At 41.1% G+C, this 14782-nt stretch overlaps 2 protein-coding genes across 5 annotated transcripts in view; one reads left to right on the top strand and one right to left on the bottom strand.

Annotated features, from left to right (window-relative positions):
- Positions 1-14782, top strand: part of RBFOX1 (RNA binding fox-1 homolog 1) — an 875363-nt gene that overhangs the window by 119375 nt on the left and 741206 nt on the right. The window lies entirely within an intron of this gene.
- On the bottom strand, positions 684-5221 carry LOC310881991 (uncharacterized protein). Its single transcript, XM_083800053.1, has 2 exons — positions 3631-5221; positions 684-3252 (listed from the first exon to the last, which is right to left on the bottom strand). The coding sequence occupies exons 1-2, from the start codon at positions 4558-4560 to the stop codon at positions 1519-1521; spliced, it is 2664 nt and encodes an 887-aa protein (XP_083656179.1). The 5' UTR covers positions 4561-5221; the 3' UTR covers positions 684-1518.

The following is a 14782-nucleotide window of genomic DNA, read 5'->3' as shown; positions in this document are numbered from 1 at the left end:
CAATAGAAATCTAGATGTTCAGAGCTAAATACAAAATAAGCAAAAGATTCTAAGTGGAGCAAACGTGTGGTAAAAATATTTTCAGTGTAAAAACTATTAGGCATTTAATTATGAGTTCTTTGATTTTAAATTGCCTCCTACATCCGTAAACAATGTAGGAAAAAAAAAACATGAAAACAAGTTGCCAGGTTATTGTAATGCAAAATACACCTAGAAAGGGAAAAAATAAATGGGTCATGACATTACACTGTCATTGTAAAATAAACAATGAATGTTTTACTGTGAAGTAATGTAGGATAAGATAAAAGATGATTAAGACCAGAAATTAAGAGGTTAAATTCCTTGTAGAAATCAGAAACTCTATGTGATGGGCAGAAAATAAAAATAATCTAGAGTCTATCAACGGATGTTAGCAACTGCCACTTGTTGGTGCCCGAATATTGGACTAGTTAGACCATGGATACAATGTCTGAGTAACACGTATCAAGGTTTTAGAGTCTGACTTTGTCTTTCACATACAGCATGCTAGGTATGAGATATAAACCATCTGAAATTTGGGCAAATCCACTTCTGGCTTAAAGCAGTGGCTTTCTGGCTCAAAAGGTTCGGCCCTTGAAAACAAAATGTATACATTACTTGATGTATTCCTGTTGTCGACGGAGGGAAGACACAAACGCTCAATATGAGTGTTAAGTATGCTTCAACTTTAATGGATAGCTCAATTGTCTTTTATCGTGTACAGGATAATTAGCTCATACATATTGCAAAAGCCAAGCTCCTTATTGGTAAGCGTCATCTACTGCCCTATCTGTTAGTTCCGCATTCTTCTATCCGCTAGTTCCCCTCTCTAATCTAACTATAACTCCCAGGGCAGTATGCCCTCTACTATCATTGTTTCTAATTGCCTGGGATTTCTCACAAGAGTTCCCAGACAAGCCTTGCGTACGTGTCTTTGCTCTTGTTTCTCTAGACCAGCTGGGTGCGGTAATCCGCCATTTCCTTATCTTGCAGCTGCATGATATCAATGTGATTACGCGCAGCGAGCCAGTCCTCAACAATTCCCCCGTTTTTATTTTGAACCAAAAGCTTTCTATAGATTTTTCTATCAATCACCGCACACACTGCAATAAGCAAGGTACAATAAGCAACAGGGTCAAAAATCTCATGCAGAACTACGATTGTAAAGTAGTGTGCCTACTAGAATCTACATCAGTCAACAAGCCACTAAGCGCTAGGAATGTTGCTTCGCAGCGATACTGCTTCTTACTCGCACAGCACAATCACACAATCACACAATCACGCAGAGAGGCCTCTTGCACTTCTCATTCATACCACAAGACAATATCACTTAAAATAATTTGTGTGCAGCTTCAGGAGGTCCTTGTCTGCTCCCGTGGTGAGCGGCTGAGAGTGGAGACCCCTCCGAGGAAAAAATGCTCGGGGTGCACCTAGGGGCGTCCGTTCCACAGTCGATCCCACAGCCGAGCAGAGCAGCTCCTGGCGCAAGGAAGGATGCTATTATAGTTTGTATAATGACAGCAAAGAGATGCATTGCAATAAGGAGCACGTGTGGCATTGACCTTTTTTTTTTTTTTTTTTTTTTTTTTTTTTTTTTTTTTTCGAGCAATTACACCTTACACATGCTATTACTGTTGCTAGAAAAACCCTACTAGTTAACTGCTCGAGCCTTTTTATTAGGCAACTAAATACTACTCGCGCCGCTACTATAATTAGGACAATTATTAGCAGTAAGCGTAGCCCTTCTTTTATCAGACCCAATATCCAACCTCCCATGTTCCCAAACCAACTTGCAAATAGTCTATCAAGCCAATTATTCCGGACCACTATCTTCTTGGTGTGGTCTCTCAGCCATTTCAGCTGCTCGTGGATCGACTCGCCATGGTCCGAGAGATTAAAACAGCACATTCCTTCGGGCTCTTCACACCCGTGGCCCTGTGCCAGCAGTAGAAAATCAATTGCCGCTCTGTTCTGTAATACAGCGTGTCGCAGGCTGTCCAGGTCCTGGGCCATTTCTGTGAGTATCTGCGTAGTCACATTTGCTTGTTTTACAGCCCAACAAGCTAGTTTCCCAAGACTAGCCATAGCATGAGCCACCGCTACTCCAGGCACAAGTGCCGCCGAAAAGAACCTTTCAGCCGGACCCCAGAGTTCGACCTGGTCATCGCAGTCACTCCCCAAGGTTTTTGAACTGCGTCTCGTCCGGTGTCTCCATTGTCGAGTAATGTTTCGCAGCTCTTGACTATGTAGATCAGGGGCAAACAGGGTCAGGCGCCCCAAATAGCACGGCCCACCGTGTGCATTTGCTGGAATCCCCTGCCAGGCTCGATCTCCACAGATCAGGAATATACCAGGTGGTAAGGCCTTAGCAGTTTGCCTTGGCCATGTGCTTGACTCGTTCCCGTATGCCCCCATGGTGGTGTTGGTGGTGTCGTTGTACCCGCAATAGCTGCTATTAGCTTCGAACCCCCTTGTGTGAGAGGTCACATTCTGTCTCAATCCTATTGTCAACATCGCCATTCCTCCCGTCGATCCAAACGCTCTCGATCCTCGTGGTTGATTATGTAGTGGGGGAACATTTTCAGTCAAGTGTGGCAAAGGCACCAATTGAGCCAATCGAGTTCCCTTCGGTATATGTAGCGGAGGGAACATGGCTGATACCATAATTTGTATCTCCCCAGTAAAGTCCTTATCAATAAGTCCTGTTAACACTAAAGCCCCATTTAATGTCGCCGATGACCTTCCAATCAGAAGTGCTCCAACAGGCTCATTATTAATTTTTACAGGTCCCATAACGCCTGTTTTCACCCCAACAGGCTTATTGTCCATCAAAGTCACATTTACTGCGGTTGCCAAGTCCAATCCCCAGGCTCCCTCTGGTGGCTGGTTGGAGGTGAAAGGATTCGTCTCGGTTGGAGTCTCCGCAGCTGCCGCCGCTGTTGAGGGAAAAGCCGCTTTTTGTGTCATCGCGGGGCGGCGGTTCCCGCTGGTCTTCCCGTTTCCCTGGGTCTTCCGCCGGCAAGCGGTTTCATTATGCGTATTAGATCGGCAAGAGGGACACCACACATTAGCCGTTCCACATTGCCTCTTCATATGACCCGCGATGCCACACCGATAGCAGCGTAGTGCAGGTCTTCTCGACGAGTGAGGTCCTTTTCCACTTTGCAGGGGGGCAAGGGCGGCGAATACCTGCGACTGACTAGCCTGCAGTCCCTGAGTAATACTTTCCCCTACCTTTCGGATAGCGTCAACCAATAGCGCCTGCGAACCTATCGGTATCCGCGACAATCGATCAAGAGCCTCTTCTATAGTCCAGGTACTGGGCAGCGTATTTAGAACATTTCGAGAGGTTTGATTACAATTTTGAAGGGCGCATTGTTTAAGAATAGGGCCTTTGAGATATTCGGGTAACCCAGCTACCTGTATAGCTGCGGCAACCCTATCAATAAATGTTCCAAACGCTTCGTCTCGCCCTTGCTTGATGGACATATAGGAGGGCATTCCTCCAGGCTCCCTAATTTGGTCCAGTGCTCTCCTAGCTAGCGTCATGGCCGCTTTTGCCTTATCCGGCCCCATTAGGGCCTGGGCCTCCAAGCGGTTGTATGCACCGACCCCCAAAAGCTCATCCAGCGTGACCCCGTATAATGGATCTCCGGGCTGACGCTGCACCGCAACTGCCTCCTGACAAGCTGAGTGCCAATGGGCATTAAACAGCAGGATCTGATGCTGCGTCAGTATTAGTTTCATGACATTACGAATGTCGCCGGGGAGCAACACGTTAGTGGACCACAGATAGTCTAACATCTGTTTCGTTGGCTCCCCACGTATTCCTGACTCATTTACCGTGGCACGCAATTGGGTCAGTATTTTCCAGTCCAGATTTGTCATAGTAACAGTTATCTGGCCCTGGGCGTCTGGTGGAGAATACACCACGGGGAAGGCGCCTACAAGCTCTGTCGCTGCCCCCACATCACCTTCACGTAACGCCTCCCCTGCTATTTTCGCCCAGAGTCCTGCTCTCTCCGACCCCCCTGATTCGAGTCGCATATCTTTCAAAAATGGATTCTTATTTCTCCCCTCGCCTGCCGCCTCTCCCTCGGGAGTTTCCAGGGGTAGAGGAGGTGCACTGGGTCGTGCCCCCTCTCCCCATCCCCCGGGTGCCTTCATGGTGAATTGTTGGACCGATGGAGGGAGGGGGTACGGATTGGCCTCTTCATCCGCCCTCAACGTTTTTCCCAGCCGCTCTGTTGCAGCAGCTGCTACTTTCTGTTCTACCCGATGTATTGTTAGAGCATTCGTAACAGCCCGCCACGGCTTTGCCAGCTTCTTAGCCGTCTTATTTTCACTAATCATTTCCTCAAACAATATATCTCCAAACTTACGCCACTCGTCCTCCTCAAACAATGTGTCAGGGTTAATAAAGCAGCCCTTCGCTACCCCATAGGCCACTAACCCCTGCAACTCTTTATGACAATCTATATCTGGTGTCTTACGCTTTTCTAAAAAGCACTTAAGTAAATCAACTGCCGCTTGTTTCTCCATTTTTACTTACGGTGCCGTTGCCCCCGTGCAAAGTTTCTATTCGCGGCGTTCCGGCGGGACCCACTATGGGCTCGTCCCGGGCGCTCTTCCCGAGTCGCCTTCTGCTCGCCCCAATCTTGTATTCCGCGGATCCAGGTTACGTAGTCAGAACCGGCTTTCCCTTTTTCTCCGTCGACTAAGACCAGCTTACTCGTTTCGGGTCCTCGTCCACCAAGGTCCCTGTTCGGGCGCCATTTGTTGTCGACGGAGGGAAGACACAAACGCTCAATATGAGTGTTAAGTATGCTTCAACTTTAATGGATAGCTCAATTGTCTTTTATCGTGTACAGGATAATTAGCTCATACATATTGCAAAAGCCAAGCTCCTTATTGGTAAGCGTCATCTACTGCCCTATCTGTTAGTTCCGCATTCTTCTATCCGCTAGTTCCCCTCTCTAATCTAACTATAACTCCCAGGGCAGTATGCCCTCTACTATCATTGTTTCTAATTGCCTGGGATTTCTCACAAGAGTTCCCAGACAAGCCTTGCGTACGTGTCTTTGCTCTTGTTTCTCTAGACCAGCTGGGTGCGGTAATCCGCCATTTCCTTATCTTGCAGCTGCATGATATCAATGTGATTACGCGCAGCGAGCCAGTCCTCAACATATTCCTATGTCTCTTTAGCAAGATAAAGATTAAAACCTCTTAAGCAAGATACAGATTACATACATGGTGTATCTATACTGTTAAAAGAAAAAAATGCTATTTTTCAGGTATATATTTTTTTTACCAATATCTGACTGCAGGCTAAAATTTTATTTTCTTGTTCCATTGTTTTTCTAACCAAATGGGAAATACTGTTTTGTACTTTTTAAAAAATGTATTCCTAATCTCTTTTTAGATCTAAAAAAATATATATATATTCAAAATGAGCTCTGCACTGAGGATTTGTATGCTGAGCTTGTCAGACTGTGAAACTTTATTATTACTGAGCTTTATCCTTGAGTACATAGCTTGCAGTTCAGGTTGAATATTAAGTGTCAGGCTCAAATGCACTGGTGAGAGATTTGCAGCAACCAGCAGGTTCCTATTCCAACCTTAGAAGCCACTGACCTCTCTTCGTTGATAAGTTGTCTTATTTCATGTGTCAGTGTACTGGTGTGAAGCTCCCGATGCAATGAGTGATGGAGAAGTTACCATTACTTGCAGTTTGGGAGTTTCATAGCATGCTAGGAAAGGTTACAGATAAAGAAAAAATGGTGTGGGGTTGGTTATTCAAAAAGCAGAAGAAAACCTGCAAAGCTTACCCATGGCTTTTTCTCAGTGGATGTAGCACAACTAGAAAGAACTAGTTATAAATAATCATTTTTTTGTTTGTTTGTTTACAAATTAGGAACAACTGGTTCTGTAGAGATGCTTTCTGTGTGCCTGGGCAAACCTATAAGGTTGCATGATTTATACTTGTGCTTTTTGTTCCTTCTTCCCATGAAAAATAACATCAGCCTGTGGTTACTCTGGTAAGAGAAATTCAGTATTAAAATAGCTGGCAATAATGTCACGTTTGGGTCACAGATATGACTTCATCTCTGTTCTGGTGGTGGAATATTAAGATCATTTATGAAAACTGTTTTCATCATGTTTTTTATGCAAGTCTCAGTCTGCGTGAAGATTTTCAAGAATACAGCCTTATAATTTCATTTAAATGCAACGTTTGGAGTAAGAACAATGAAGGTTATGCTTGTGGATGTGGTAGCTGTGACTCATAAAATCCTTGGTTATATGGTTGCTGTTGGGAGTGACAAGGCTCAATCTTGTGAAGCTGTGAACTGCCTGAGGTTTTACACAAAATGATGATTTTAATAAAGAACTGAGGATAGCTGCTTTCTGTATGCTCTTTGAGGAGGAATAATTTTTTTCCTGTATATATGCATGGCTAAATAATTTTGCAATACCAACAAAAAAGGTCTATTAGCTCTTCGTAGAAATAAGCAACTTCTAAGGCATACAGGTTTTTGCTTCCCTGATCTAAATTACAGAATTGCATTATTCAGTTTATAGCATGGTGATTAACCGAATGAAAATGAGCTATCAAAAATAATTTTGGGTCAGTGAGATTAACGTTAAAGGCTATATCAGAATGCAATAGCTGGATGAGTTGAGGAGGAGGTACGTTCTGCCTCTTCTGCTGATGCTTTACTGGTTCTGGCGAAATACTTCATGACAGCTTCATTACCACTGGATTTTAATGAGCTAAAGTAACTGCTTGTGTGTGTTGTTCTGTGGTACCTGAAGCTAGAACAGTATTGGTTCCTGTAAGGAAGACTGCTGCTGTTAACAAGGAGTTATATGGCCCCTAATTCTTGCTCTTCAGTGAGGAAAAGCCCCAGAAGCTCCCGTCAGTCAGCCTGCGGTGAGCAGCAGCACTGTACTGCCCAGGGAGCGGGATGGGATTGCCCCAAGTGGGGGAAATGGTAACAGACAGATCTGGGAGAGCGAGCCTGCTTGGCTCCTGTGCCTGAGGTCTCGCATGGTTTGCGTGTCGTAGGCCTGGAAAGCGTCCAGCTCTCCCTCCCGGATAACCTTGCAGAAGCTGGTTTTCCTGAAGTTTCCGGTTTTCCTGAAGTTTCCAGTTTTCCTGAAGACTGATGAATGCCAGCCACCCTATTCCACCTCTCTCCATTCAGTGTGTAAAAGGATCCTTGTATTTTTCCTGGTGTACAACTTTTCTTTAGGTCAGAAAGTGTGGAGTGTCTGCCCGATGTCAATTTCTGCCTGCAAGAACCGTGCTTCAGTCAGAGGAAAGTGCTGTACCCCGTACCTGCCGTTAGGGCTGGTCACGGCTCTGCTGTGCGTTACACTTCCTGACCGCGGAAACAGGGACACCCTATAGCTTGGCTTCTTTCAGTAAGAATAGCTGAGAATAGCCATATCACGACTGGCAAAGCTATTGGATAGACGCTTTTTTTTGTTGTTTTACAACTTTCCCTTGTTCTGTGTATTAATTTTATCTGAACAACTAAAAAGCTTAATGTCACAATTTTCATTTAAAAAGAAGAAAAAAATAAGCAAATTTAGCATTATTTTTTCTACAACTGAAATTTCTTTCAGAACTACATTGCTTGTACAGGTCTGATTCATTTCATGACCTATGATGAGAGAACCATTAGTTTCCAAATGAAAAATGTAAAAACCCTATTCTGACAGTATAATGTTCAGTCTTTGTCAGTATCGGGGTATTCAGTGCTAAAAGCTCACCATTGTAATTGATAGGACTTCTCTACAGTTACAGTTGGTAACAGGTCAGCCTTTTTCAAATTATTTCTTTGTATGCCCTCTTTGCTTGAATTTCTGATCATCTTCTAATCTAGCAGGCGTGTAAGTGTATTGTTATGTTTAAATGTGTGAGTAATCTTTCTGATGTTCATGAAACTGCTCAAGAGCTTTGGTAGAACAGCCTCTTAATGCAGAAGAATAAGGAGAAAGGAAAAAAAAATTGGAAGAAAAGTTTTAAAACTCTTATTTGTTAAGTAGTAGGTATGATGCCCATAGTAACAGAGAAACTTGGTGCCTAGGATTTTGACACTTTATGCACTGTCTTTAAAATTAGCTAGGGAGCTGATTTTCCCAGACATGGAGGCTTGTGCATTTTAGAGTGCTTTCTTAGGATCAAAAGTTTAGAGATGCTTTTAAAAGGACATTTAAAAACCTGTTCAAGAACTTGCACTAGTAAAAGCAATGTATGAAATAGAGAGGTTTGGGATTTTTTTGGAACTGCCTTTGAAAATATTTTCAAAGAAACGAACAAACTACACTTTGTTAGTTTTTCCCTATATGTAATTTTTTATTAATCTTGAATCATTTCCAAAGTTAATTTTTGTTGTTCTTTAATACAGAGGTAGTCTTTTACCTCTGTTTACACACAAGGAATAGATAAATGTGGCTGTATTTTTGGTGTTGCAGCCTTATGCTAGCAGCAATGCTTTTAGGTAGTCATGTATGTGTAATTCTTAACATACTGTTTTTACTGCATCCATCTCTCTCCAGTGTCTGTCCAAACAATGACTGTCATAAAAATCGTTGAAAGGATCTTTGAATGTCTTTGACAGAATTGCAGATTTTTTGCCCTTTTTTCATCTGTGAGTTCTATAAATCTGATACATGAATAATGTAACACATTTAAGATATTCGTTAGTCTTTGGTCAGTTTGGTCGGTGCTTGTTCAGATGAGGGGACACTTTACCATTGTCTGTAGTAGCAAGATAGTAAGAGGTGTTCCAAGAAAGCAGTACAGCTAAGTGATGTTAGGTCACAATAAAAATCTCTGGTCAGAGAAGTATCTGGCAGCAGTTCATGGTGGTTGTGGGCCCAGTAGAACAGCTGTGCTATGAGTATGGCTGGCCAGGTGCTGACAGTTTGACTTCTCTTGAAAGCTTGGAAGCACTGAAGACTTCACTTACTGAGTAGTGAGTATGAACACAATCATGGCAATTGATGTAGGACATCCGGGGGATTTACCACTGTGAAAATATAATTTGACTAGAGATTTTTTTTAAAGAACACTTTAAACCTAATTTAAAATAAATAAGTAAAAACATAATTATCAAAAGCTAAGACTGGAGTGAATCTTTCGTATGTAAGCATGGAAAAGAGGGAAAGTATATAAAAAGATGACGATTTTTAAGGTTAAAACCCTCTAAATTGCATTTATTTTTTGAAAATTTCATTATTAATTTGTGCAAAAGGTAATTGATTTTTTTTTCCTGTGCGGAGGTGGGTTGCTTGTAGAAGACAGACAGGCAGCAGTTTGCATGAATTCTGTGCTATCTGGAGAAAATGCCAGTCATAGTCAGCCTACCATTTAGGCAGTAAGATATTTTGATTATCAACTTTTTTTTGGTAATTTTGTGAGAGGCTGAGGTTATTCCAAAGGACTGTTCATATGCTGAGGTTAAGTGAAAACAATTTAAATTTTTACTTCTCTATTAAGCAAGGATTGAATTATGAAACAGAAAACTGAAGTAAGATTAGTAACATCAATGAAGTACTTACTTTCTTTCCCACAGTCCAGTTGATGTCTTCAGTATTGTTGGGACATTAGTCTGAATAATGGAAATGGAATGCTATGTATTTTTTGAGAAATTTATCTGAAATGAAACACTTAAGTAGTAGGGGTTTTGATCGGTCATATTTATATGCACGTTTCCTACCTTATTGTGATTCCATTTGTCCTTTCCCAATATTTGTTTCATAATGTATTTGTTTAGCGTCATGCTTAATACTACAGTTATGCTGTGATACAAAAAAAATATTTAAATATCCGTATGGCCTCGGTTACAGGAATAACCATTTTGAACTCAGTGGCTTACCTTCTATTTTTAGAAAGTAGGTGTTTAAAAGATTCTGGCAATTTCAATGATCAAATTTCACTTCTGAGGGTATGTACCTTGCAACTGATGCTTTTATATCAAATGAGATACAGAAATAGAAGGAAAGATAGTTTGAGGGGTATCAGAGTCCAGTTCTGCATTGTAGCATGTAGAATGCTGCTGTACTTTAATGCAGGGCAGCACTAACTGAGCAGCTTGTACAATATTTTTAAAGTATTTCCTTTCTGCTGCCATTCAAGATTTTGACAGATCCCTAGCATTTTAACCTCCATAATACAAGACAGTTATGAGTGTGGTGGTCATCACAATGTCCATTGCACTAATGAGAAACTGCTTGCATTACAGCTAATATGTTGTGATTCTAATCTGCTACTGGTCTTTTGTCAGGAAAGACAGCAAAGCTGTATTAAAAAAAGTTTTGCCAAAGGCCCAAGGCAGCATAGAAATCAGTTCCGTTCCCATCTTTCAACCTTCTCCCCTCATTTATGGGTACAAGCATACCGAGTAGAGTGTCAATCAACAAACATAATAAAGAGCACCAGCGTTTGGCCTCAAGGTTTCAAAAAAAATGTTTATGCAAAGAACATCTGTTCAGTTCGGATGCTGTTTGGACAAATTCCTACTCACATTCACCAAATCTCAGTATTTGTCCTCTTACTGCAGAGAATACTTTCATGATTCCTGCATGCAAAAAATATGCACTGTGTTCTTGGCTGCATTCCAAATGTGCTGGATGCCATTTTACTTCTGAGACAAAAATTTACTTGATTTTGACAGGCTAAATATTGAACCTCAGAGAAAGTTATTTCCACAGAACTTTACAGTAGACTCCTCTTTAAAGTGAATGCATCCAGAATATTCTTTGCAGAACACTGTATATCCTATGTAAACATATGTGAATGTACATTTCATGTACTTGGCTGTACTTTACCCTTCTACAAAAAGTTTCACTTTTGATGTTATATCAAATGTTTTTTTGCTCCTTAAGTTTCTTCAGTATCTACTTCAGAGTCCAGTGTGTTCTTAGTACTTCATTCGTCCCAAGGTGCTTTTCCTTTGGGCAATTGGCCCAGGGCACCTTGTTTCCATCCTGTTCTAGTCACACAGATGGCATTCCCTGACAACACCAAAGCCGCCTTCCCATTGTGTAGTTCTCCTAACAGTAACATGTCTAAGAGGAAAAGTGAATCAATGAGGATCTTAACCGAAGTTTATCACGAGGCTGGTGATTGCGATTGCATTGGACTTCCGCTGCTAGGCTTAAGCAGCATAATTTCCACACAGGCATCCTAGGGTCTGGTGCCACCTGGCTGCCCATGAAGGAAGGCTGGAGCTGAGGGAACCCAGTGTGGTCTGTGCCATCCCCCATGGCACGCAGGGCTGTTGGGTCTAAAGGCGGAGGGCAGAGCCAGGTACTAGACACATTGAAGGCCACAGGCAAGGTGGTGAACCAAGCCCTGGCTCCAGGAGCAGAAGTTAGTTGGGAGCAGAGGCAAGGTGACAACATGGGTGTGAAATCCAGGGACTGAAAAGCAGCCTGGAGGCAAGCTGCAGCGTAGGCCTGAGCGGGCCACCCATGGCACAGGTTGCCTGCGACACAGGCCTGAGCTCTGTCCAGCACTGTAAAGGGTAACCCCCATACTATAGTATAGGTCAGGGCCTGAGGAACATGGTGGTTTCATTTTTTCCCCTCCGCTGTGATAGGAAACTGTTCTGTCAAGTACTCATTAGAATGATCACGTTGCAAAAAATAGCAATGATAAGGTGTTGCTCAAAACTTATGATTAAATTTAATGGTAAAAAAAAATACAGCTAAAATGCTCAGTAAATGGTTTCAGTTTACCTCTTCTAAGGCTAATAAAATGTAGTGAGATTCCCTATCTACATGGAGTATGCTGGTATGAATATCAAATATAGTTTATCATATTCTGGTCGCCTTTCTTTTTTTCCCTCCTTTCCTCTTTTTTTTTAACCTGATGTTCTGAGGATTTCCTTTTAGTACCTACGAACATCTCCTTTTGACAGACAGTGCAAATTAAAAGATATGGCTAGGCAAAGGAAACTGGAACCCAAATATGCCCCCTGGGTTTTCATTTACAGTTAGAAGCTACAGATACAATTACTGCTGACAGAAACTCAGAAGCCAGTGGCAGAGTGCATGTGGCAGTAGACTCATGCCAGGCAGTAATTGGGAAGATTATTTTTAATCAGAGCATATCCTACAGCCCAAACATTAGAAATCTCTTGTAAGGCTGACAGGAAATTAAACTGATACCAAACAAAAAAGCCTCAAAATAGAAGTAATATGGTTAGAAGTCTAATGATGGCAAAGCTCACTGCTTGTTGTATTTCACTGTTATCTAAAGGGAATGACTTTTAACTTAAAGCAACAGCTATTATTGTTAATTGCATTTTGGAAGAGAATTAAAAGTACCAAATTAGATTAATTCATACATAGGCTTTTTGATAGAGTTGTGAAGGTGTAAAGCAAACTTAGTAACTATGTATATCTATTTTTACTTTTCTTATTGACCCAGGCTTGCCTGTTTTTATATATAATGCTTAAGGGAGCTACTTACATGCAAAAGCAATGCAATGGCTGGAGTACTGTTGGAATGCCCAGGTGTGGTAACTTCGTAAAGCCAGAAGTGAAGGAATAAGCTCTGCTTGTCTGGGCTATCTGATCTGACTGCCATGGGGGAGCCAAGGTGTTCTCAGAACTTGCCTACGTGCATGAAATTTTCAGCTGAAAACCCAACTTTTCCATTTTTAAGTGGACGTTGTTTGCTAGACTTCCTCACAGATACTTGGTAGGATTTCTTCTAGTTGACTCAAGTCCTTTTATTTACGAATGTTGCCGTTGTGGATCAGAAAAGACAGACTGGAGCACTGCAGAATGTTACTTCTGCTGTTTACGAAGGTTGCAATACCACATGCAAGGAAAATGTTGTTAATTGTTTATATTTCTGTGCAAAATGAATGCAAAACAAGAACGTACATCTTGTTTTTCTGAGCTATATGTCAGTTCTTGAAAAGAAAATTTAACATTAAAAAAATAGACATAGCTAAAAGCAGCCTTGTGAGGAAACTGTGTGGACAGTCTTAATGGTATGTCATGTCAGTCTAAAGAGTAATGGGGTCTTGTCAGAATGCAGATTTTTTTTCTTTCAGAAAATAGCATTTCTCAACTGTATTCTCCTGAAAATCACTTCATAGAATCATATGAATATGACTGAACAACAATGCTTGTTGTTTAGATATTGTCTGATTAGTTAGATAACAAAGTATGCTTCATAATGTATGGGTAATTTGCAGGAGCCCCCAGGGGCACTGCAAGTGGTGGAGTCACCGTCCCTGGGGGTGTTTAAGGAAACGTTGGACTTGGTGATTAGGGACATGGTTTAGTGGGTGACATTAGTAGTAGGGTGATTGTTGGACCAGATGATCTTGGAGGTCTTTTCCAACCCTAATGATTCTATGATTCTATCCTTACATGTAGTGTATTACGTGTGACAGTTACTCTGGTTCATTCAAAGTAGTATACAAACTGTGCATTTCCCTGCCATCTTTACAGGTCTCTGTAAAGCTTACAAATGTGCCCATCTTCCTTTTCTCCAACAACGCAGTAAGAAACTACTTTCTGTAGTAAGGATTGGGAGCCTAATGTTTTAAAAACAAATAAAAGGTCACATTGCTAAACAGTCTGCTAGGATTGTGTGGTCAGACACGTCTTTCAGAAAAGGAAAACTAATGTCCTGTAACCTCACTGAGGTACCATTTTAGTTAGTATAAAGTCTAAAAGGTGTTAGCTTGCATTACAATTTTCACGGTGATTTCAAATTGTGAAACATAAGTACCCCTGCTAGAGAAATCTTGAAACTTAATTATTCAATTCAGTTTTGTTGACCATGAACATGAGTTTCATTATGGCATTACAAGATGGTCCTAAATCAAAAATAATTTTTGAAAATGTAGGCTAATTACTTAAATAAGTCACCTTAGAAATGTTTAAGAAGCTCTCCATCTCATTAATTTACCTTGTGTTGTAGTTGGGGATATCTCCCATCTCACACAAAACCAGTACCCAGAAAGGATAAGATGTGGTACTTTTAACATATAGTTTATGTGCATATGCAACCTTCTTATGTGAGTTGCCTTTTGTATAGTATTTTTATATGTGTGTGGCTAATTTTATTTCATACACAAAAAAGAAACTTGTGTCTTTAGCTCTAAAGTTGATTAATGTAGGGTTTTCTGGCGGTGAGTCCCAGTTATTGCTAGGAGCTTCAGTTGTGGAACTGGATCTTCTCTTGGTAGGTGCTATCCTAATGGTTGTCCCTACTCTAAGGGGATCAAAATCCAAATGTTTTTTGTCACTGATTGTTACTTTTTGAGATTCTAAAGGTTTTCAGATTCTACAGGTTTTTTGTTTTTAATGAGTACGTCTATTAGTTGCAATGTTACCTGGCATGCTTATAGAACACGTACCTTTCTGGTGGTGGTGGTGGTGCCTGTTGTTTTTATTTTTCCTCAGCTGTATTAGGGATAGCTACTACTAACTTTTGATTTAGTGATTTACTTTTTTAAAAATAAGATTACATATAAGGAATAACGGTGTTTTGTGAAAAAGTATTCAATATATTTACTGTTTGGAATTTTATCGAAGTGAATAAAACAGTATTATCAAATTTGTTTATTGTTTTGGAAATACATAGACCTGGGTACGTATTTTCTTTGAAGACTTCAGATACATATTGTATTTCTATATTCGAGAGTATTCATATCAGGAATAAATATTTCCACTTGCACATGGAAATGAAAAATGCATTTAGGGTGAATCTGTTGTGAAAAACATG

The sequence above is a fragment of the Anser anser genome (assembly GCF_964211835.1).
Source record: "Anser anser genome assembly, chromosome: 15".
Classification (NCBI taxonomy): domain Eukaryota; kingdom Metazoa; phylum Chordata; class Aves; order Anseriformes; family Anatidae; genus Anser; species Anser anser.
This window is presented reverse-complemented; position numbering and strand designations above follow the sequence as displayed.